The 24,635-nt window shown below is 44.0% G+C and overlaps 1 protein-coding gene across 1 annotated transcript in view; it reads left to right on the top strand.

Annotated features, from left to right (window-relative positions):
* The window catches only part of LOC135905142 (late secretory pathway protein AVL9 homolog), a 60,851-nt gene that overhangs the window by 27,622 nt on the left and 8,594 nt on the right, over positions 1 to 24,635 (top strand). The window contains exons 8-13 of the mRNA XM_065436164.2: positions 1,447 to 1,836; positions 4,156 to 4,306; positions 6,194 to 6,460; positions 12,107 to 12,241; positions 13,402 to 13,540; positions 22,396 to 22,476. Of these exons, the coding sequence (XP_065292236.2) occupies positions 1,447 to 1,836; positions 4,156 to 4,306; positions 6,194 to 6,460; positions 12,107 to 12,241; positions 13,402 to 13,540; positions 22,396 to 22,476 (1,163 nt within the window). The remainder of the gene's footprint in view (positions 1 to 1,446; positions 1,837 to 4,155; positions 4,307 to 6,193; positions 6,461 to 12,106; positions 12,242 to 13,401; positions 13,541 to 22,395; positions 22,477 to 24,635) is intronic.

The raw sequence follows: 24,635 nt of genomic DNA, 5'->3' as shown, positions 1-24,635 counted from the left end.
ATTTGTTTTTTGTTTTCCTGCGCTGTGCATTCTGCTGCCTGATGCTCTTTGATGTCATCGTCTTCCACTCAGCACAGCATTCACCTCCACACAAGCAATCTTTGTTGTCCTCTTCTTTCTCTTCTTCCACCATGGCACTGTCTCATGGACTTCACACATCACAACTCCATTACCCAAACATCTGCAACAATACTTGGAACAAGATGGGCAGTGTTCACATTTTGAACTGTAATTTATGCACAGTGCTAGGTCATGCTGTTTGGAACTATAATGCTACCTTTATGCATTTAGTCCAGTCCATCCTTGTCCTGCCCTTAAAGTTTGAGAAAGGCAAGTGTTAAAATCAAACCACAGTTTACTTGGCAGGCAGTGACAGCGTGTGATTACAGTACTGAGTTACGCTGCCCAACATACACTAAAATACAAGAACATTCTTTTAGAATGTTGATAATTTTACTATAAATCTGGTCACAGTCACACAGCATAGTATATGTTTAGATAAAGACGCAAAGGGTAACAACTTTCATTCCTTTTGCAGAGCAATAAATGCCTCAAGCATATGGTTTGTGATTACATCCCTAAATTTCTAGATTGGCTTCTGGCTCTGGCAAATGCTAAGTGTTTGCTAGAAGCTGTGTGAATAGTTGTTTCTTTGGTTCCCTGTAAATTCTTTCTTGCTGTTCTTTCTCCTTTGGCCAATTCGTGCAATTGTCTTGCGTTATTCTCTTATTCTCTAAAGATGCTGAAGAGGCAGTGGTGTTATCGATATAATCTTTCACTACAAAACTTTCCGTGTGTGGGATCTCAGGAAAAAACTAAATTTCTTGCCACCAACACATCCACATTTGAATTTACATATGCAGTTAATACTTTGCCATATGTGCACTACATTGTCAACCACTGTTCCTACTTCATAAACAATGCCAGACTATCCAGTGTGCCTTAAATAGACTGGAAAATTAGCTTTTTACCCAAGCAAAGGCCCTGGTAGCCTGGCCTCGCAGCTCACTAGTCTAGAAAGCCGCACAGGTTCTTCTTATGAAGGCGACAAATTTGAGTGCCTACTCGTGGACATACTGCACCTTGTCTAGTGCGCGTGATTGATCGGAACTCTCATCTCCTCTGTCTTTCATCTCCCCATCCATCTCCTTACATGTGTGGTAGCAAACTGGACAAATCTGGCATTCCTGCCTTTCCTCCCCTCTCTGGCTTATCTAAATTTCAGCTTGCCTGGTGTAGCCACGAGGAAATTTCACTTTTTTTTGTGAATTCTGTGCCTCAAAAGGTTTTGCTTAATTATTATGATGCATGCTTTCAAAGCCTTTTGTCGATTGTGGACGACAAGCACTGATGTATGCAAAATATTGGTACTACATTTGAGAGTTGTTTAAAGGCCTCTCAGCTATTGCTGGCTGCTTCTGAAGTGGTTCTTAATTCTATCTTTAGGGAAAAAGATTCCAGCTCAGAAGGTCCAGTGAGAGAAGAGCAAGTGCACTCACCCGAAGACTTGAGTCTGCTGTCCAAGACAATTCGAAACTCAGAGTCTAAATGCCTGGCCAAGCGAGCTGAGTCATTTGAAAATGCAACAGATGATGTTAAGCCATTGCCTGTCAGCCAAAAAGATTCCGACGAGAAGAAAGAGAAGACTGAAGCACCACGGCTCTCCTTGGGTTCTGTTGGCAAGGAGTTAATCAGCAAGATTCTGCCAGTGAGCCTTGGAGACATCCCATACCTGAATAGGGTCACCGATGATGCTGTGTTTGAAGAAGAGGACAAACTTGTCTCTGAAATAGATGAGCTCCTAGACTCAGATCCCAAAGAAAAGACGGAAATGAGGCAAGTGACTGCATTTTCACTGCTTTAATAGGTTTGCCAGTTTTGCGTGGTAGCCTTAGTCGTGCGAGACTCTTGCATGCACTGAAATTTGCTGGACAGAGAGCCCATTTTTAGAATGTAGTACTTGTAAAATGAAATTATTTCTTGTAATTTGTAACAGCTATGTCTTCGTACAATCTGTCAGCAAGTGGAACAAGGGCCAAGGTTTTCATAGAAAAAAAATTATGCTGATCCTGCGCACTGTGGGAATCGATGTAAGCGAAGCTTTCTGTGCTGTTTGCTTTGATTTATGATAATTACCGGTGATGTTGATGGCAAATGTTTCATTTCTTTAACGTTTTGTCCAACACAAGAGTGGTGAGTTGATGTTAAACGTTACCTTGCATGCATCATTGCTGTTTGTCTGCATAGTACACAAAACACAAAGGGAGAGGTGTTTGCTTGAGGAAGGAAGGAAGGAAAAAGTGGAGAAGGAAAGGCAGGGAGGTTAACCAGTTTAGCTCAACCGATTTGCTACCCTACACATGGGAGCGGGATGGGGGAGAGGAAAGATGGGGAAGAGAGAGAGAGCACATAGCACAGCGCACACATCATCAGCTAGAGTCATCACTCTGCATGGTACATGATACCACTGTCACAGCCGCTTGTCCAATCCCGTCTCTTTAAAAAAAACGAAGGAGTCCCTTCGTCGCCTTCAGCTGTGATGTCTTCTGTCGGCAACATGAGGCGTTGTTGTCTGCCATATTTCATAACCTCCAAGAGGGTTGAGCATTGTCATTGCCTCACATGGCACATCGCATTGTGGCAGAAGCATTAAACTTAAATTGGATTATGGGGCTGTATGTGCCAAAACCACAATCTGGTTAGAGGCATACCGTATTGGTGCTTAATTTTGTCATCAGGGATTAATTTTGGCACCGTGGTGTTCATTAACGCATCCCTAAAGCAAAATGCAGGAGTGTTTTTTATTCCTCCCCTGTCGGAATGCAGCTGCCTCGGTCAAATCTGCGACCTCGAGCAATGCCATAGCTGCAGAGCTATTGCAGCGGGCACAAAAGTGTTGATTTGACTTGCGACCACTTCCATTGTGTCGCCTAGACTTTGCAGTGTATTTTAATTAATGTGGCTCTGCTTCTGCACGCCCTGCATAAGCTGTCTGCTAGACATACTTGCAAGGTTTTAGTTTTCAGAAGTAGCAGAGATGCAAAGTACCATACTTCGAACTTAAGTTTATCCAGCATTTCCTTCCCTTCTCATGTCACCTTTTCCCTATCCCCCCCCCCCCCCCATCTTCTATTTGTATGGGAACTGCGAATGAAGAGTGACAAGGCCGGCTCTGCCCATTCTCTGCCTCCTCTCTACCCTTCTCTCTTCCATTCGATCTAGCTTCCCTCTGGACTTGCACATTGGTAGAAAGGTAAGGCCTTGCAGGAGGTCACGGATAATTACAGCTGTCAAGAGGCTAATGGGGCGATAATCCTGGAGCTCCAGAGGGCATTGTACACGTTCAACGCAGTGCGGTCCAAACAAGTTGCTCGCGTCTCTCTTCTTTTCTGCCACGCTCCTTCCATGTATATACACACTCTGAACCACTCTCTGACCCATACGGTGTGCCGGACAGCAGCAGCCACAGCAGAAGCAGCAGCAGTGGGAAAGTAGAAGCAAAAGGCAAAAAAAAGCTTCGCTTTAAAATTATGTTGAATTGGGTTCACTGATGATCTCAGAGTTCCTTATATAAGGTTACCAAACACTCCTGAGAGTTTGGTGTGCATGTAGCTGTGAACACCAAAATTAATGTGTGTAGTTCTGTTCCACCTCTTGACTGCTGAAGCACTATGAACCACTTGTTTGTTCAGCTGTTTGCTCTAGCATGTGTTCTTTTTTCATTGTTTTGGCATGTACTACTATAATAAATGTGCTGCTACAATTATGCCCTTGCTTTGGTATTCCATTGAATCTGCTGCCTATGACCAAGAATAACAGTGCTTCTTAAACCTTCTTGAAATTGATGGGTTTCTCAAGAATCATGTGTGGTGACTTCCGTTAAAGGATGCTGTCTGGTTAGCTGCATCCTGATTGTGATAGATCCTCGCCACAAGGAGAGGATCTATCATGATCAGGATGCAGCTAGCCAAACGATTTCCAGAGAGGCAAGGTTTGTGGGAGTTTTGCATTTTAATAGCACCTCAGGGCAGAAGATTGCAGACTTTTGTAGCATACAAATATAGTTCGTAGTGAGCCACTTTCCTATCGTAGAGAAATATGTGCTGTTGTAATCAATGTGGCATGATGACAAGAGTTATGATTCACCATTTACAGGTCTAAGTTGGAATTTGTAGAAAGGGAGGACTGTGACACGATGAAATCACTTACAACACCTGTTGCCACTAAAGAAACTGCCAGCTTTCTTGGCAATCGAGGATTCAATTGGAGCAAGCTGCCATCTGCCATCTACAGTCTCACATCCAGGGTATGCAATTGTTCATTGTTATTGTAAGTACATGCTGCATTACTAGAGTTTACACAGATGTTTCCTTCTGCATTGTGCCCATTAGTTTTTTGTGAATGTGACAACAAGCTTAATGACCAGTTGCGCTTGATCCCAGATATATCAGGTTTGAAGGGGATTGCAAAATAGTTTGATATATTCATAATTCAAAATATAAGATATGTTTATATGAAGTTTATCTGAGATCTCTGCACATCTCTGACAGTTTCTCGAGGCCGTGAAAAGCGGGAACTTACTGACTTGCTTTTCCAAGGCTGTGTGGAATGCACAAAAATGTTGAAGTGGCTTTCAGCTTGAAGATCATTCGAGTTCATTCCCAAACATGCATAACTGTGTGCAAGCACGAATGTAACGCATTCAGTGTGGCCCTGCAAATTGCACAGCAATCAGTCTTGTGTGCAGCTGCCACAATTATTTTTCTGTGAAGTGCCAATGTGGCGTGTGATGGTTTTGTTAAATTCAAGATGTAACGTAAAGATCCGTCCAAGCGAAGGTTGGGATTGCATTCATTTTGGCCACTTGCAGAGTTCTAAAATGCCGTTCATGGGAAACCTTTGTCTACAAGAAGACAAACTCGGCGGCGCAGCATCAGTCCAGTTTGGCATCCCATGCCTGGCGCCACTCAATGAAAAGATTGAGTGTCATCCACACTTTCTTGTAAACCAGAAGTGTTTTGGATATTTTCAGCACAAGAACACTTCTAGATGTAGTTCAGTTATTTTTAAATGCCATTGACACAGGCCAAAAAACAGTTTACTCAAAATGTAAAATAGCAAGCAGCTTGAAAGCCTTGTGCCACTTGATACTGGGCATTAGTTTTCATTCCACTGAGCAGGTTCAGAGTGTGGTGTCTTCTTTTCTCTGCTTTTTGGTCTGGCACTCACTGCAGCTGGGGGCCCATCATAATAGTGTGCTAGTTACTAAAATGAGGGGGCCATTTTTTATTGCCATGTATGCTATGTGCACAGAGTTGTGCTAGTCAGTGATTGGCACATGTCACTGGGGTGCACAGTAACAATGTAACAATATGTCATTATTCATTGGTCTGCGGCCACTAAAGCAGGATCTACCAAAGCTCCCCCTCCCCTCTCTTTTCTCCCCTTGACAGGGAGCCTCGTCAGGCCTAGTGGTGAAGCATGGGAAAAAAGCATCTGTAATGTAGGAGTCAAAGGAGGAAAATAATATAATAATGAAGCAATGTTAAAAAAAAAAGATGATTAGAGCACACGATTTGAACCGAGAACCTCGCCGTCATGATTGCAATGCTTTTGCATGGCGCCACAATGACGGATGCGAAAACACCCGTGTACTTAGATTTAGGTGCACGTTAAAGAACCCCAGGTGGTCAAAATTTCCGGAGTCCCCCACTACGGCGTGCCTCATAATCAGAAAGTGGTTTTGGCACGTAAAACCCCATATATTATTATTATTACAATGACGGGAACATTCTGTATTGGCTGCTGTTGCCCCATTACTATAGTGTTGTGACTATAGTGAGGAGCTCCCTTGCTGTAATAACTCCCTTTTGGTCACTGCAAATATCTATCTCATCTTTCCTCTTTCACCTTTGAACAGTGCTGCTTTGTGATTTTGTCATTGGCTTTCACAGTTAACTTCCATAGCTGTGCATGCGAGTGTTGTGGGCTTGCAGAGAGAAAATGATGCAGTGCCCCTTAGGACCATTGAGTGAGGATGGTAGATGGCGCCATAGCATTTGGAACACTGTAGAACACTGACAGCAGTGAAATAAATGGGAAGTGGAAGCAATTTTATGTGCGTGTGCTGTTAACAACTTCACGATTGTTTCAATGTCACAGGTAGAACACTTACAAGCATGCGCACATGCAGGAATCACCCTCTGGTGTCACAAAGGGTGGTGCGCCTGGAGCAGGCGATGACAGCGATTTTGCCAGTGAGTTTGATGGGTCAACAACACCATGTGAAGATGGTTCAGGTTTGGTGACCCTCAACCTCGCTGGTGAAGGAGGTGAACTGGGCAGTGTCTCAGACTTGACCAGCCGGGACCTAGATGACCTGCTGCTTCTGCAGAGCATTCCCAAGGTCATAGCCCTGCCAAATCAAGACTGTGGCATGCCACTTTGCATCTTCTCTAAGGCAAGCATCCTCTTTTCGCAGAAAGACAGTCTTGGAGCAGAACCTATTTGGTGCCCATTAATGCCCATTAATGGCTTCTATGTATTTGCTTTATTTTTCTCACATTTCTAACTAATAAAATTAGCTTTCATTTTTCACTTTTAAAACATCGCAATGTTAAAAAGCATGATAAGGTGACAGGGATGGAAACTAAGAGAAAACTACTGTAGCTACATCGAACTTCACCAACTGTACCCCTACTAGGTATGTATTATCACAAAAAAGAGCTTTCAGCTCTTTGTACTGACAGCTCTACTTAGAGCTATTTTTGTTGCAGAATGGAATAACTTGTTGTTGGGCAAGTTGGTGCATATTAGCAAACATGTTTTGACAGCGCGAATAAACGATCACAGTGAGAGCACACAAGGACAGGTGCAGTCCTTGTGTGTGCTGGTGTGCCATTGTGCTATAGTGACTGCACTTCACAGTCTGTTAACAAATCTCAGAGGTCATAGTATACATCACTGCCATTGGTAGCCAGTCTATCAACTCTTCTTTACACTGTTGAACTGACTCATTGTCTTCCACTGCTTGAGTCAAACACACTGCCTTTCTCAATAATAGTCTCAGAGGGTATGTGTAACATTGAAATAAATATAACTACAGGTGTGTGAATATCAAAGTCTTTGAGTATGAATTAAATGTGCATACTTAGCTTCAAATATTGAATAGAATATCAATTATTGATATGCAGTTGCATTTATTAGCAAGATTTTTAGCGCTTAATTTCCCCGTCTCTTCATTTGTTTATGTTACGTCATGCTGCCCAAGTATAGTTTATAGGTGGGTAACTTAGCGTTTATAAGGTAAGTATAGGTAAGTATAGTTTATAGGTGGGCAAGTTAGTGTGAATTCACACTAACTTGCCCACCTTTCAGTCATTCTTTCTTTAACATGTTGGAACACTGCACTTATGTTGCTAACAGTAAAACATATATTAGTAAGCCATTACAGTAAAAGTTTGTATTACACACTATGGTCTCACCATCCTGTGCATTATTATACAAAATCAAGTGCCTGTAAATCCAAGGGCTTTTGGCCCTGTCTCACTTGTCAGTGCATTTGTCATGAAGTGATCAGTTCAGGACTTTAGATGGTGCTGCATCAATAATGATAAATGAGCGAGGTAAAAGCTGTGCTGGCACCCACCCAAATAAACTGTTTGCTTTAACTATTGGTTAGAAAAGAGCTGCAGAAACACAGTGTCTTTCCTTTCCCCCACGTTTTGCACCGCATGCAAGTAATACTCCTTCAGTGCAGCTTGTGTGGTTTTCCTTCAGTGTGAGATGTCTGACTGGCTCACTGCTGTCAAAATATTGCATTTGGATGAATACAACACAACCGAAAATATAGCATGGGGTTTGAGGAAAAAGAAAGGCACCTATGATTGCTTTAAAGAATAAAAGAATATATTAGAATTTTAATGCTAATTAAGGATGTTTAATGCTCTCATACTTCTATATTTTCAATAGTGCCCTTTAACATAGGTGCTTTGCACGCAAGCATTGTGGTAATGCCCATTGCAAATTACCCATCACTCTATGTTGAAATGCTGTAACAAGAGCATGGTGTGCTGAGCAGAGGGGCCAGATAGGCATGCAGTGAGCAGCCAACATGTTTTCATACCTGCCACGGTAGCCTAGTGGCTATGGTGTTGCGCTGCTAAACACGAGGTCCTAGCTGTGGCAGTCGCATTTCGATGGCGGCGAAATGCAAAAACACCTGTGTCCCATGCATTGGGGGCATGTTAAAGATCCCTAGGTGGTCAAAGCTTCCACAGTCCCCCACTACAGCATGCCTCATAATCTTATCGTGGTTTTGGCATGTAAAATTTTAGAATTTTTTAAAATACGTTTTCATAGTGAGGGTGTTGGAAAAATACCACTGGAGTGGATCAGCCTAGTAGACTTTTACTTTCAACAAATTTTTATTGCAGTAGGACGTCTTTGTTCAATCCGCCTTTTTTTTATGGCATGGCGGCGCATGCGCCTTGCCCTAGCGATTTAGTCGCAAAACCTTTCAAAGAGTTTGCACACGTCGTTGCATAACAAAAAGTGCCCCGAAAAAAGAAAAAGCACTCAGACGTGGGCTGTTGCAAACACTCGTGCCATGTACAGCGTTGAAAGTCCACTGGTAGCGCGACGTCGTTGTGCTGCCGAAAACGTGCTGTGCGTAAGACTGCAACTTCACTTTAAAACAGAAAGTGGCCAGGGCTTCGTCCGAGTGGTTAGGACTGCAGCGTGAGCCATGTAGTTGCTGCCTTTCGTTGATGGCTGGCAAATTTACCGAAAAACTTGTGCGTTACACTTGGGTGACACTTAGAAACATCACGTTGTTGATGAAGTCTTCTTCTAGCATCGGTCCTGACTTCCTGGGGGTGGCAGCGCGTGCCTGACTTCACGTACTCGTTAAAGGCGTGGTAATACCGTGTTGATGCGAGACCGACATGATACTCAGGTCACCAATTGACCGGCAATTCAGTACAGTGCGTCACTGAAAGCATGTTATCGTACTAGGCCGACAACAACGCAACTGACGAACACGAGTAGTCGCACTGTGGCGGGCTTTCTTGCCGATGGCACTGATAAAATCAGTGTGCCGACCATCGTTTGCCCAAACCCTACGTGATCAGCCATCGAAGTGACAACACGATAGTGACAGTGCCTTCGCTTGTATATATAATTAATCGGGCTCAAAGTGAGTCAAAACATGCCTATGAAGTTGAAATGCATGCGCTTCAACCCTCTGAAGCTGTGCACATGTTGTTTAAGCCAATGTTGGCCCTGTTAAGCGAAGCCTGGCGCCGTCGTGTTCGTGCACCCCCTACTGGCAGACTTGAACTGAAATGCAAGTAGTTAGGATGAAGGAAACTGCTTTTACAGTTCAATTCTCTCTTTAGCGATTTGAAATCAACTACACTTCACTTCACCCGGCGCGTACACAATAAGTGGCAAGTGGCGGCATAACGCTATGCTAACAACTGTACGTCTCTATACTGGTAGGCTGGCAGTCGCATTTGCTATGTACATGGCTGGGTCTGTGCGTCATAGAGTTTCATACAATAATTACTAGAGGAAACTGCCCCTGCAGTCGTTGTACCACCATGGGAACGATGGGAAGTACATGGATTTGTCTGATCTTCGTGCTCGTGGATTCAGACGTTCTTGTGGCTTTGTATATTACGCTATAGAAATCTTATTGTCGTAAATTTCAGCACAATCTATACTCTTCAAAGTGCAGGAGACACCACGAACACACACAATTGCTATTAATTGCAGCGATTGAGCTTGTCCAGGTGGCCAAATCGAAACGTGCCAAGCATCTGAAGGCACTGGCATGCCCGCAATAAATTCAAAAGGGCATTTCATTCACTTGTTGATACATGCGTCGGTGGCTTAATGGTTTCAGTCTCAGGCCTCTGTGCTAGAGTTGTTGTGTTCGAATCCTGCCATTGGACGATTTTAATTATGTTTATTTAATTATTTAATATGCAATGGAAATTATGCAAATATTTAATTATTTGTTATTACATTGTTGAATATGACGAGTTTACGAAGTTACAAAGCCGTTTGAAGCCAAGTGGATGAAGTTTAGGCAAATCCATGTACTTCCCATAATTCCCATGCTGGTACAACCGCTCTCATTGCAGCTCCCATTGACATTAGCACCAGAGTTGCTCTAGTAATTATTGTATGAAATTCTATGCTGTATGTGTTGTTATGCTGACACATTTCTCAATTCCAGAGATGCACTGTTTACCTCTGTGTTAAACAGGAAACAAGAGACAGTGCATTTGGTACACAGCAGCATAAACAACCGTCTCGCTCAGTTATACAAACGGTATCAGTGATGGTATCGGCGTTTTCACAAAAAAACGACACGGCCTACAAATGAGCACTTAATTTATGTGAGCACAGTTTTCTTTAATAATGTTTTATGGCACGCGCAAACTGTAACAGCCCGTAATATGTTATCTGGGTCGCACTTGCCGTTGTTTAAGTCGTTCGGTAGCTCATATTGACTCGTCTCAGGGGGGAACAAGACAGCACATATGTGGATATGTCTGTTTTGCTATGTTTTGACATTATTTCATATCAACGATGCACCTTTTCCATATTGTTTGACGCTAACAATGATCTGTGTCCATAGATGTCGATGTAAACAAGTACACAGCTTTGATAAATCCGGCGCGGAAGGCTGCGCTCGAAGACTTCTTGAATATGCGAAATATCTAAATACTGTTTAAAAAGAATATAAAAGTAAGCTCCAAGTGGAGAAATCAGCAACAACAAACTCCAAGGCAGTCGTGTCAGCAAAGGGAACTCAGCGTGCCTTTATCGGCCACACTGTTTATGCAACAGCATACTCAGGTCTGCTTACCCAATAGTCATTGAGTGCTTCATGGCTTCCAGGAACGACATTCTGCTCCAGAGAAGCCATTAATAATGATTCGTGATCCACTAAATGCACCACTGACACGCACTCAACGTGGGTGCAGGTACACAAATCTAGCGGTGAAAGTTCCGGCACCCTTCCAAAATGTTTCCAACAGTGGGCGGCAGAGGGAAGCACAGGAAAATGAAAAAGGCAGAGTGCCCCCTTCCCATTCGTTGCACTAAGTTGTGCCTTTGCTGGTGCAGACCCGTTTCTCTTGCCACTGAGATGTTGGCTTTCACGCAAACCTTAGTTGTCTAGTGGCTGAGTTTACATTATGGAATAAATTGTCATGACAGGAGCGGGCTAAATAGCACAAGACCATCTGCAGAATCTCTTGTCCTATAGAAGCAACGTCATGTAATCACGTATGGTCCCACACAGCCTGCAGTATGTTAGATTTGTTTCAGATATTCTACCATAACTAATATTTTAAAAATTTCAAATACTTGAAGCTTGAATTGAATATGAATATGAAAAATGCAATATTCAGCTGGTATTCAAATTTTTGGATATTCGCACACCCCTAAAAATAACCTCACTTGTTTACTGATGCTGGGTGTTTATTATTGCTATCTGACTCAAGGCTCATTTGTATGCCTTCTTGATCACTAATGTAAAATAATTTACTTTGCTATCGATACATTTTTAATTGTCATTCACTTTGATGGGTATATATTCATGGGTAGCAGTGTTGTTCTCTTGTGAATTGCAGTGAAATGTGCTCCTAAGAATCCTTTATGGTGAATAAGGTGGCCTTGTCTTATAAATTCTAATTAATCATAGAAACTATAGTGAGATATGTTGAGGCAGCTATGTAAAAGGAAAATAACAGGCTAAAATGACAAGTGAGCTGTATGCTTAAAGAAGTTGAGACTGAATAAAATAACATCAGAGGTGTTATCTTAGAAGACTGGCTATTGTTGAATGATGATGGTTGCATTAACCTCTTTTGTGTGTGACGTTTTGTTTCACTTACCATGTGTCATTATTTTTCAGATGAGATGAAGCAGTGTTGCATGCCCACTAAAACTATTAAAGCTCGCACTATTAAAATTTCAAACTGTTACATTCAAAAATACTCATGTTGATTTTAGTTCAGATGAACACTAATACAATTTTTTCCGTGAAAATTGGTACTTCATCAAAATCTATTTTTCCTGCTCTCTCCAGGGTTCATTATGCTTGCCATATGTATCTCTGCCTACCATAGACCTACTCAGTGACATCAGCATACGAAGCTGTGTTGTGGGAGCAACAAATGACCTGTTCAAGCAAAAAAAGCACCTTTTTGATGTCATTGTTGAGGTATGGCTGGCAACGCAATGTGATGTCAGCATGCATTCTTGTAGTTAACTGCGGGGCTAAGGAGTTCCTGTATGACAAGGCAGTGGAAATACTACTGGTTCTTAAAATATGCTCAGGATGTTACCTGAGTAAAAGGTGGCTTTTAAAAATAAGCAATGTCAAAATAGGCGAGTATGCACTGATGTTTTCAAGGCTGCCCAGCCAGCACGGTGAAAAGCTACAAATTTTCTTGATTCACTTGTCTCCAGCAGAACACTAGAAGCTATGAATAGGGCAACACTGTGGGGTATTCGTCTCATGAATACTCCCTGTGTGCACACTTGCGTATGACTAACCTATGTGTAACTATAGTGTACAATGTCTTCTTTTTTTTCTGAGCAGTAACTCCTCGTGTTATAGAACAAACAAACAATTTACAAATAAAATAGATGGAACCATATATTGACATGTGTGCTTGTTTATGTTTCTCCAGTGACCACTTTTTCACAAGGTAACAAATCTTAAACATCATCGCTCAGCACAAGGCACGCGTGCATGATTTAGAACTTGCGTGAATGTTATTGTTGATTCTATCTTTTGTGCATGTCCTCGCCAAACCTTGTATAATCAGATTGCATGTGCAACATGAATTGTATGGTAGTTTCTGGAAACCACACGGGCACGAGCGATTGCACTCAAACCTTCGACAAGTGATGTATAAAAGCCAAAGCGATTGACCCGTTGATCAGACTTTCACCGATCACCGACTGTTTTCGCTGCTATCATTGTTCTTTGAGTGTAGCCTGTTTTTGTGGGGGCACAACTTCGCCCAAGAAAAGGCTAGTTTCATCATTGACAGTGTTGCTGCAGTTTTCTGCACCTTCACTACTGCATGGCAATACACTAATATCTGCTTGTGTGAGCTATCCAGTGTATCCTTCAATTCTAAGCTATACTTACTGGCTGCAAATAATTTTTTTTTGAAGTTCTTTATGTCAGAAACTGGGCATATGCAAGTGAATGCGTATACAAACAAATGCATGTGCAGCCAAAAGACAAGCAAGTAAATGTCTTCTCGTTTCAAGCTTGCAAACTGTAGTCTTGCCTCAGTTGCTTGGAACACCTTATATAATACATATGAAGTCACATGAAGTGAGACCTTTTCTTTTTGTTCTTTGCAGGTAGATGAATGTAAAATTACAATCTTAGACAGTGACCTTCGGCGACAGCTCTACCTCACCATGGAAGACCTTCGTTTCGCTGACTACTTAGTCAAGAACGTCCTTGATGACACACGGGACCTTTTCCTTGACGGCACATGTCAGTACATCTGCAGTAAACCTATTGCTTTTTTACTCGCCAGTTGCAACATGTTTTGTACAGCTGGTCAGTCAGCTGGTCTCGCTATGTGAATAGGGCGTGCTTTAGGTTTTTATTGCTTCTCTGCATTCGTTTCTTATACTCTTTATTTACACTCACATAAGCACTTAGAAAATGTCTTTCCCTTAAATATTTGTTTCTTTTGCAGTGCGGTATTATATGAAAGAAAGCTCTTTGCATAGCTGTAAGACCTCTTTGCATCTTATGCTCAGCAGTGAATACATTCAACCTAAAAATGAACTTTCAATTTGTATGCTTGATGTATGATGCTTAAGAACCCTGTGTTTCCGTTAACAAAAGAGGCCTTGAACGCTTTTGCACAGTTGAATCTTGTCAATGACAACATCAAGGGATGGGGAACTATGTTCCATTCACAAGGTTTTTTTTTATTGTGACAGCAATTATATGGACACTTCAGGCACATTTTTGGGGTCGGTGTGATGTCCCGTATAGTGTCCAAGTGTGATAACATAGTCGCTGCACGCCATATGTGGTATGTGTGAGTGAAAGCGTGCAAAGGTGAGCCGACCATGGCGGTTCAATCTTGCATTCACAAGGGGGGAAGCGAGAAGGAAGCGCCCAGTCTTCAATCGCGCGCAAGGCACCGAGGGGGGGCTGAGGGAGCGTTCTACTGCAGCGGAGGCTGCATATGGCGCAGTCGCGTGGGCCCTTTCTTAAGCTGTCCATGGCTGACACCTTCATTTTCTAACTCAGCAGAATACCGTACGCCTGTGTCATGCAGCTTTGAGGCAAATGCTACACAGTGGAAGTAGCTCACAGTTGCACTTGAGTTCAGTTTTCTCCAAGCATCATCAAGGGGACTGAAGGGCATTGTGCAGGCTGCTCTGCACCAGCCTCACGTGTGCTGGCTGAGCAAATTCTTAATAAGTATAAGAAATCTGCCCTGCCAGGAACCTCCTGTGTGCAAGGCATGAGAAGGCACAACGTGGAGAAAGGCAAGCAGTGGCGTGTACTAGAGCTCTGTACAGGCCGGTTTTTCAGGCCCGACCTGAGCCCGAAACTACCATGCGTTAGGCCGCTTGAGCTCAGCCCAGTGACTTTAACTGTGGCCGGTACCTGGCCCAGCCTGGTTATGTTTGGCCCATTGTAACCAGCTGAACTGAAACTCCTCTCATTGATTCCTCTTGTGGTTGCTATACGAAGGATAGCTTGGATATCCGAAGACCTCGGATATCTAGAGAACTTTTTGCAGCAAGTCTCCCACCAGCAAAATAGTTTCCAATCTCTTTAGCATGATTGCAATGCAAATATCTTTCTAACTTCTTGTCATTTTGATTCACCTTTGTGATGTGTAGCAGTTCTTGAAGTTTGCCCTTCGCTAACACTCCCAACCAGGCGAGGCCGCTGTCAAACTCGCAGTACTACCTCCATTGAACGTCAGGTCATCCATCTCACGCCTGTGCATGGTCTCTTCTAGGAAGTGGAGGTTTTAATAATCTGAAAACAATGGCGACCAGTTTTTTAGTGTTGCAAAGACGAAAGAATTCCGGCAGAACCCATCCTAACATGTTTATTGAAGTTAAAAGGACCCTGAAACGATTTTGATGATTTTGTATGAACGTGCTGAATCGTTAGCGTAAGTCCTCCTAAACATTGATTGACGCATCTAACTGCTCTGCGTAAAGCCTATAATTTATTATAAGGTTCTAAAAATGTACATCGCTACCGATTGCAGCATGCCACTTGGCTGAATTTTCAGCCATCCCTGACCATTTGACGCAAGTTGCTGTAATGACGCTAGTACGGCAAGTTATCCAATTGACTGCCCAGGGCGTGCATCAATTATTTTTTCCAACTTTATGGTAACCAAATCTTGTTCGTAATATTTGGAATGTTACTTAATTTGTTTCTATAAAAAGCAAGTAACAGAAAGAGAATGCACAAGGACATTTTCTCACTACACTTAAGCACTTGCAGCACAAAGCCAGTGTTGTCTGCTTGTGTTACGATGTGCTCCGTGTTGACGAGAGCTCCGTGGTTAGTGTTGATATCGATCTTTATTTTCTCAAGCACCATGGTTCGCCCTTGTTACGATGTGGGCTGCAAACGTAGCGAATGGGAATATGTTAAGCTGAGACATTGCGTTCCACTGCAAGGCAGCAGACGAGTGGAATGGCTGCAGCGCATCGGACTGTGGCTATCCGATCGGTGCCAGAATTTGCACCTTTGCAACCATCACTTTATGCCGGAGGATAACTACCACAATAGTGTTTGACGGTTCCGGTATTCAGGTAAACGTAGGTGCAAGCGGTCTGGGCCTGGCCATTTGGCCGTGCCATTTCATGGGATGAGCAGGGGCATAAATGTGACTGGTCTGCATGGTGCGGCCACCTGGTGGCAAAGAGCTCAACCAAACACAGTAGCAGCTACAAAGTGAATTTTTCTTTGCTGGTGGTGTAAATCTTTCGAGGAGCGTAATCGTGAACACATTGTTTTTGTAAATGTTTAAAATGGTTTACATTTGGTTAGAGCAATACTAGCTCTTTGTTTGGCTGGTTAACCTCTGCGCCACCAGGTGGATAAACCGTGCAGACTGATCATCATCATCATCAGCCTGGTTACGCCCACTGCAGGGCAACGGCCTCTCCTATACTGCTCCAACTACCCCGGTCATGTACTAATTGTGGCCATGCTGTCCCTGAAAACTTCTTAATCTCATCCGCCCACCTAACTTTCTGCCGCCCCCTGCTTCCCTTGGAATCCAGTCCGTAACCCTTAAAGGGACCCTGAAGCGATTTTGACGATTTTCTACAAACGACTGAGTTGTTAGAGTAGGTCCTTCTGATCATTAATTGACACATCTAAGTGCTCCGCGTAAAGTGTGTAATTTATTATAAGGTTTTAAAAATGCACATCGCTGCCGATCACAGCACACTGCTCGGCGGAATTTTAAGCCGCTCCTACCCATATGACCGAAATCACCAATATGACGTCAGTGGGGCGAGCTATCCAATCGGCTGACCAGGGCGCGTGATGGATCATTTTTCCAACTTTATGGTAAACGAATGATGTTCGTAATAGTTGGAATGTTAGTTAATTTGTTTTTATAAAAAGAAAGTAACATAAAGAGAATGCACAAGAACAATTTTTCAGTACACTTAAGCACTTCCTGCACACAGCAAGTGTCGTCTGCTTGTGTTACAATGTGCTCCGTCTTTGACGAGAGCTCTGCCGTCAGTGTCGGTTTGTCTTTTCGCGAGCACTATGATTCGACTTTGTTGCATTGTGGACTGCAAATGTAATGACTGGCAATATGTCAAGCTGCGACATCATGTCCCTCTGCAAGCCAGTAGACAAGTGGACTGGCTGCAGCGCATCGGACTGCCACTATCCGATCGGCACCAGGATTTGTGCGATTGCGGCCGTCACTTTACACCGGAAGATTACTAATGCAATAGCGTTTCGCGAGTCTGGTATTAGGATAAATGCAAGTGCAAGGGGACAGGGCCTGGCCGTGTCCCCTTGCGTGTCGTTTCAGGGGATGAACACAAGTGCAAATATGAATGGTCTGCACGGTGCAGCCACCTGGTGGCATAGAGCTCAACCACACACAGTAGCAGTAACAAAATGTATTCTTTGCTGCTGGTGTAAATTTTTCGCAGAAGTGTAATCATTAACATGTTGTTTTTGTAAATGTTTAAAATTTTTTACACTTGGTTAGAGCATTATTAGCTCTTTCTTTGGCTGGTTAAGCTCTGCGCCACGGGTGGCTGGACCGTGGAGACCGATCAGGCAGCTCACGTACGTCTACGCTAAAGTTCCATCATCAGGTTGAATTTATGCCTCCACCGTTCTGTCGAAATATTCAGGTAGTGTGTAATTACTGGAATACCAGACACGTTCGGTGCTACGACAGAATGCTCCCAACGCACGCTGCTTCGATAGCTCTCACTTGGGGTCGACGGCCAAGCGGCTAGCGGAGAGGTTTCTCACGGGCGGGAGCTGGCTCCAAAACAAAAGGAAGTGGACGATGTGACGTCGCATCGTGACGCAGAACCTGTGAAGGCGGAGCTTAGCCCCGATCGCTCGGCGAACGAGTTGAGGAGGAAAAGCATGGCTAGGGAGGAGGGTAACTTGTAATCGCTTGTAGCTCCATTAATACGTAACGCTTCACTTTAATTGTGGTGCAAATGTTCTACTTAAGCTGTACCCTACGCGTCTACAAAATTTGTCAGAACCGTTTTGGGGCCCTTTAACTGTGTCGAAGTTTTTTTAACCTGCTATCACAGGGCCGCAGGCTTCGCTCCTTGGCTCTCGCGTTTCCTTCTCTGACGACTGAATGACCATCGGTTATCTTCCCTCCTCATTACATGTCCTGCCCATGCCCATCTTTTTTTCTTGATTTCAACTAAGATGTCATTAACTCACAATTGTTCCCTCACCCAATCTGCTCTTTTCTTATCCCTTAACGTTACACCTATCATTCTTCTTTTCATAGCTCGTTGCGTCGTTTTCAATTTAAGTAGAACCCTTTTCGTGAGCCTCCAGGTTTCTGCCCCATACGTGAGTACTGGTAAGACACAGCTGTTATGCACTTTTCTCTTGAGGGATAATGGCAACCTGCTGTTCATAATCTGAGAATGCCTGCTGAAAGCACCCCAGCCCGTTCTTATTCTTCTGATTATTTCAGTCTCATGATCCGGATCTGCGTTTACTACCTGTCCTAAGTAGATGCATTCTTTTACCACTTCCAGTGTCTCGCTACCTATCGTAAACTGCTGTTCTCTTTTGAGACTGTTAAACATTACTTTAGTTTTCTGCAGATTAATTTTTAGACCCACCCTTCTGCTTTGCCTCTCCAGGTCAGTGAGCACGCATTGCCGTTGGTCCCCTGAGTTACTAAGCAAGGCGATATCATCAGCGAATCGCAAGTTACTAAGGTATTCTCCATTAACTCTTATCCCCAATTCTTCCCAATTTAGGTCTTTGAATACCTCCTGTAAACACGCTGTGAATGGCATTGGAGAGATCGTATCTCCCTGCCTGATGCCTTTCTTCATTGAGATTTTGTTGCTTTTTTTATGGTGGACTACGGTGGCTATGGAGCCGCTACAGATATCTTTCAGTATTTTTACATACGGCTCGTCTACACCCTGATTCCGTAATGCCTTCATGACTGCTGAGGTTTCGACTGAATCGAACACTTTCTCCTAATCAATGAAAGCTATATAAGGGTTGGTTATATTTCGCACATTACTCTATCACCTGATTGATAGTGTGTATATGGTCTATTGTTGAGTAGCCTCTATGGAATTCTGCCTGATCCTTTGGTTGACGGAAGTCTAAGGTGTTCCTGATTCTATTTGCAATTACCTTAGTAAATACTTTGTAGGCAATGGACAGTAAGCTGATCGGTCTATAATTTTTCAAGTCTTTGGCATCCCCTTTTTTGTGGATTAGGATTATGTTAGCGTTCTTCCAAGATTCCGGTATGCTCGAGGTCATGAGGCATTACGTATACAGGGTGGCCAGTTTTTCTAGAACAATCTTCCCACCATCCTTCAACAAATCTGCTGTCACCTGATCCCCCCCAACTGCCTTCTCCCTTTGCATAGCTCCCAAGGCTTTCTTTACTTCTTCCGGCGTTACATGTGGGATTTCAAATTCCTCTAGACTATTCTCTTTTCCATTATCGTCGTGGGTGCCACTGGTACTGTATAAATCTTTATAGAACTCCTCAGCCACTTGAATGATCTTATCCATATTAGTAATTATATTGCTGGCTTTGTCTCTTAACGCATACATCTGATTCTTGCGCATTCCTAGTTTCTTCTTCAGACTGATCAGGTTGCTCACATATGTCTACACTAAAGCTTCTTCATCAGCTTGACTTCATGTCTCCACTCATCCATTGAAACGCCCAGCTCGCCTGTGGTTACCGAAATACCGGACATGCTCGGTGCTGCGACAGAATGCTCGCAACGCACGCTGCTTCAATAGCTCTCACTTGGGGTCGACTGCCAAGCGCCTGGCGGAGAGGTCGGAGAGGCTTTGCCCGCTCACTCCTATACAACCAGAAGTAGGCGACGCGATGTGCCATGATGATGCAGAGCCAGTGAAGGTGGAGCTTAGACCTGATCATTCGGCGAATGAGTTGAGGAGGAAATGCATGGCTATGGAAGAAGGCAATTTGTAATCATCTGTAGCTCTCTTAATATGAAACACTTCACACAAATTGTGGTGCGAATCATTAAATGTAGCTGTACATACGCAACTGCAAAATTTGTCCGAACGGTTTCAGGGGCCCTTTAATGTGATTAGCTTACGTGCAATATGGCGACCACATAACGGCACACCGTATTTACTAAGGCACCTTTATTTAGAATTTGTAGTGGTCCTCCTGAAACTTAAAGTGGTTCATATATATGTACCATATTTACTCGATTCAAAGCACCCCCTTTTTTTTCATGATCGCGATGCCCAAAGTGATGGGGGGTGCTTAGATTCGAAAAATGTAGAATGACCCCCCCTCCCCCCTCCCCCCTCCCCTCTTCGCTACGATATCACGACGAGATGGGTGCGAGAAATAACATTTTATTTTGCAAACATCCAAAAGAAAAATCGGTGCTGCAGACAGTGAGCCCACCGCTTGTGTCGGATGCTTGGTCACTATCACTGCCACTCGCGAGTCGGTGCGGCTCTGCAGTCCGGCTGTGCAGCAAGATCGCGCCGTGGACGCCGTTCTACCTCGGGACTCAGACGGCTCCGGCTTGATGACAGAGCGAGCAAGCGCGCTTGGCGGTCTTGGCTACGCGCTCTTCCTAACAAATAGGGGGGTGCTTAGATTCGCGTGCAAACTTTTTTTACCAATTTTTTCGCGAAAATAGAGGGAGGTGCTTTGAATCGGGGGTTGCTTAGAATCACGTAAATATGGTAATGTACACTGTCTCCGTGATTGGCCCGTTTTGTTACGACCATCGCTTGCCAAGATTATTTCATGACGGTAGGACAAGGACCATACGCTGACGGCTCATGCAATGACAATGATGGAATTAAGATGAAGGAATGATGTTGATAAAACAATGAAGGCATTATGAGAACAATGGCATGACGACGATGGGATCATTCTGAAGTGATGACGCTAAATAACCATGATGCAGTTACAGTGCCATGACAACTGTGCCATAGTCACAATTGATTGTCGATAGCACAATTACTGTATACTGGAATGAAGAAGAAATTATGTTGATTGAGTGGCAAAGGCACGACAATTGGATAACATTTCTGAGATGCTGGCGACGGTGTAACAACAATGTGACAGTGGTGGCCTAGTGACAATGGAATGGCGGCAAATGCACAACAATGATGGCGTGATGACGACTCTATGACGAGAATCGTATGATGAAGCTTAAACGATGACGATGGAAAGGCCATGACGGTGCCAAGACCATGGTATGACAACAAACGCATGACAATAATTGTATGTCGATGATGCATTGATGATGACGGCATGACAACTGTGACATAATCATGATGTAATGGTGTCGATGGAACTTGGTACGACAGCATTATGAGAACAACATAAGTAGAATGGGATGATTGTGACTGTATAACACTGATGGAACTACTATGGCCCTGAGGACATACATAGTGGCTCAAGTTAGTAGACAACAATTGAGCCACATGGCATCAGATAGATAGATAGATAAAAAGTGCCTGAAGTAGGCAAAGAATGCCGATCACATTAAAAAGCGGGGTGTACAGTGAGCGTGGCTGATCACTGGTACCATTTTTTCTGTGGCTGAACAGCGCCACTAATGTACACTAATCTGTGCGCCGTACAGCTGCTGGGTCATGGCCTGCTTGCCTCGACTTTCCCTTAAACCTTAGACAACACTGACCTAAAATTTGCATAGGGCTGCAGTTTTTATAGTTCACAGTTTCATTGTAGTGGCAAATAGCACATCCAGGTCTAATCCGAGCCCGACTGAGGCCCAGGCCCGACATGAGCTCGAATCTTTTAGGCCCGAGCTCGAAGTTTCTAGCTCAAAACCTGACCCGGGCCAGAGTCAACAATTGCTTACATTGCCTGAACCTGGCCCAAGGGCTGGGCCAGGCCCAGGTTTTTCGGGCCAGCCTGGGCTTGTTCAGTGCTCTAGTGTGTATGGTGGCGGCGTTTGATTTTGTGTTAGTTTTATTCTCAATACCAGTCTTAGTTTCTTGCATTGCATAATAAGAGTGTCTACTTCGGCAGCCTTAATGTGATGAGGTGGCTTGCAAAAGTTCATTGGCCGGTTGCCTGCTCCTAAATTCACGTACAGTGTTGACAGGATATTTCACATCTGCCGTCATGGCCAATCGTGACACTGGCTAACACTTCCAAAGCTAAACCTAGTACACACACACAAATACCCAAGGAAGTAGGTGGAAGTATGGTCGCCACAGTAGCTCAATTAGTATGAGCATCGTACACATAATATAGAAAAGGTTAGCTTAGCTCCTACCTGCAGCAAGTGGTCTTTTCATCATACTTTCACTTCCTTTTTCTTTATTATTTCTACTATAAAGAAAACAGGTTATTTCGCCTGTGCTTTCCTTGGCTTCATTGTCTGTTGGCTTCACGTGGCTGTGGCTAACAGAAATGGAGCCCTTCGGTTCTCCTTGTTCTCTTATCATTAGGTGTGATATATAGTAGGTTCTGATTGGTGAGGTTTCCTTTGCGTTGTTACCAGTGAGAAAGAAACCAACCATGAAGCTCTTGTTTAAATAATTTTCATTTACTAGCATTGAGTGCAGTGGTGAAGTGATTAATTAGTCTCCGTTCTTATTTGCAGGTTGGCAAGGAGGTGAGGAATGGCTAAGGTCAGAGTTTAAGGTGTATCTAGTAAGTCTGCTGAAGACAGCTCAGTTAGAAGGTGGGTCCAACTCGATTTTACACTTTGCACGCATTTGCTGCTTCCGGCCATGCTTGCTGTGATAGAGTTGTTCTGATTGTCTGAATTACAATTAGACAAGTTTGGCATAATCAGCCATGATGAAAGTTCAGCTTTTTGGTAGAATAAATAATGATTGCTCTCTTTGACACAATTTAAGTTAAAGGGAAGCTGAAGAGTCTGTCAAATTCAATAAGATGCTCATATACGGACGCGGGAACCTTATAAACCATGTAGGTAAAATTTGTTTTTGTTTTTGTTGTTGTTTTTTTCAATTAGGAGCGACATACTTGTTGGTTAAAATTGCGCGGTAGCTCCGCCCCCTGTCGAATGCCGCGCGCTGCTGCTGACGCTGACGATGCGAGCGGAGACTGGAAACCGCGATGTTGTGACGTCAACACTAGTGTTCCGTTCCTTTGCAGCCTTCGCAACCGTGCCTGACCGTGCTTGTTTCTGTGTGCGTACCATCGTAATCTGCTTCGATCGACCCTGCATTCCTTTGTTGGTGCGTCTGCGTGTATGTAGAGTGGTAGTCAACGTGCGCAGCATCAACTGAAGTGGTGTGCCGATCATGCCCGCTTTCTGTGCAGCCTACGGTTGCAGGAACACCAGCCGCCGCAACGATGTTGTCTTCCATTACTTCCCACAAGACGAGAAGCTTTTAACGAAGTGGGAGGCTGCTGTGAAGCGAAAGAATTTCAAGCCCTCAAGAACAACAGTGCTGTGCTCCAACCACTTCCGTGACGACAATTATAACCAGAATTTATCATTAATGCGTGCGTTGGGTTTGCCAGTCAAGTCGGCTCGTCTAAGGCCCAGCGCAGTGCCGTCAGTGTTCGCGTACACAAGGAGCTCGTCACTGCATAGGCACGAACACCTATTAAAAGTGAAGTGTGTTTAAAATGGCATCAAAGACTACCAAAGAAGCATTTGCACTCATGAACACATGCAAAGAACTAGTATCAAATTACCAAGTGCTCCTTAGCTTGATACATTATCAAGCACGCAGCACGTATACGGCCAGCCCTGCAGTTCGGCCTGCGCAGTTGCTCTATATAGCCACAGAATGAGAGAGGACTACTTGCCACTAGCAGGCTTTCTAAACGCAGCGCGAAAAGATCGGAGCAACTAAAACAAAGACGGCACGAGTGCGGACTGACTGATGATAACTGGTGTTGGAAGGCCTTATGAAGACACAAACTCGCCCAAACCTGGATTTTGATTTACTGCGAGCTCCTTCATGTTAGCACGCTGAACGGAAAGTGCATGTTTATCTCCCGCCCTTGACGCAGGTTTCGTCGCAAAGCGCCGCGAATTTTCTATTTGCACGTGTGTTGTAAAACAGCCTGCATGCAGCTACTATAACGCAGTGCAAATGTAGAGTTTGCATGTGCTGGAAAGCCGGCGCACGCCAGGACGCTACGCTCCCCCCTTCTCTCGCGCACAGCGAGAAACCGACCGTCTCACGTAGCCGACGGAATTCGCCGCCTTTACGACTTCGGTTACGAGTAGTGCCTGGATGGCGCACAGATGAAGGTCACTACACGTACTGCATGAACCCGGAAGCTTTTCACGTGTTTAAACCGTCTTTGTAGATTGCCGACAGCTTTGGACAGCGCACAAATGCCGATGATTGCATCCCCGCTTACGTTCCACGAGGAGGCATGCAGGAACACAACACTACAGGTGTTTGACCGGAAACGAGCTCACTAGATCAGCGAAAGGTCGGCGAGATCACTAGATCACTTTGCAAAAAACATACTCACCAAAGAGCATTTCCAACATGAGGAGATCCCAAGACTTCGCTTTCGTTCGCGTTGAAAGCATTGCTCGCACCAGCATCGTTTGCTTCTTCGAGAGGCTGGCTCTTCGCAATTGGCTCGTACATGTAGGGAGTAACGCTGAACTCTTCAGAAAAACGCAGTCTCTCTCAATTTTCCATTACCGTCTCAGAAAAATAGCACCAAACTACATGGCACCACGCTTCATGTGTAGCGGCAGGGGTCGGTTCGGACGAACACTAGTGTTGACGTCGCGAGGCTCCCGACCAATCACAGGCGAAAACGAGACGCGCGAGCTGGGCATGTCCACTGCTGCACTTTTCGACGAAATAAAATATATTTGCGCTGTCTTTCGCTCAA

Source organism: Dermacentor albipictus, chromosome 1 (assembly GCF_038994185.2).
Source record: "Dermacentor albipictus isolate Rhodes 1998 colony chromosome 1, USDA_Dalb.pri_finalv2, whole genome shotgun sequence".
NCBI lineage: Eukaryota > Metazoa > Arthropoda > Arachnida > Ixodida > Ixodidae > Dermacentor > Dermacentor albipictus.
The sequence above is the reverse complement of the archived record's forward strand: the minus strand, read 5'-3'. Positions and strand labels throughout refer to the sequence as shown.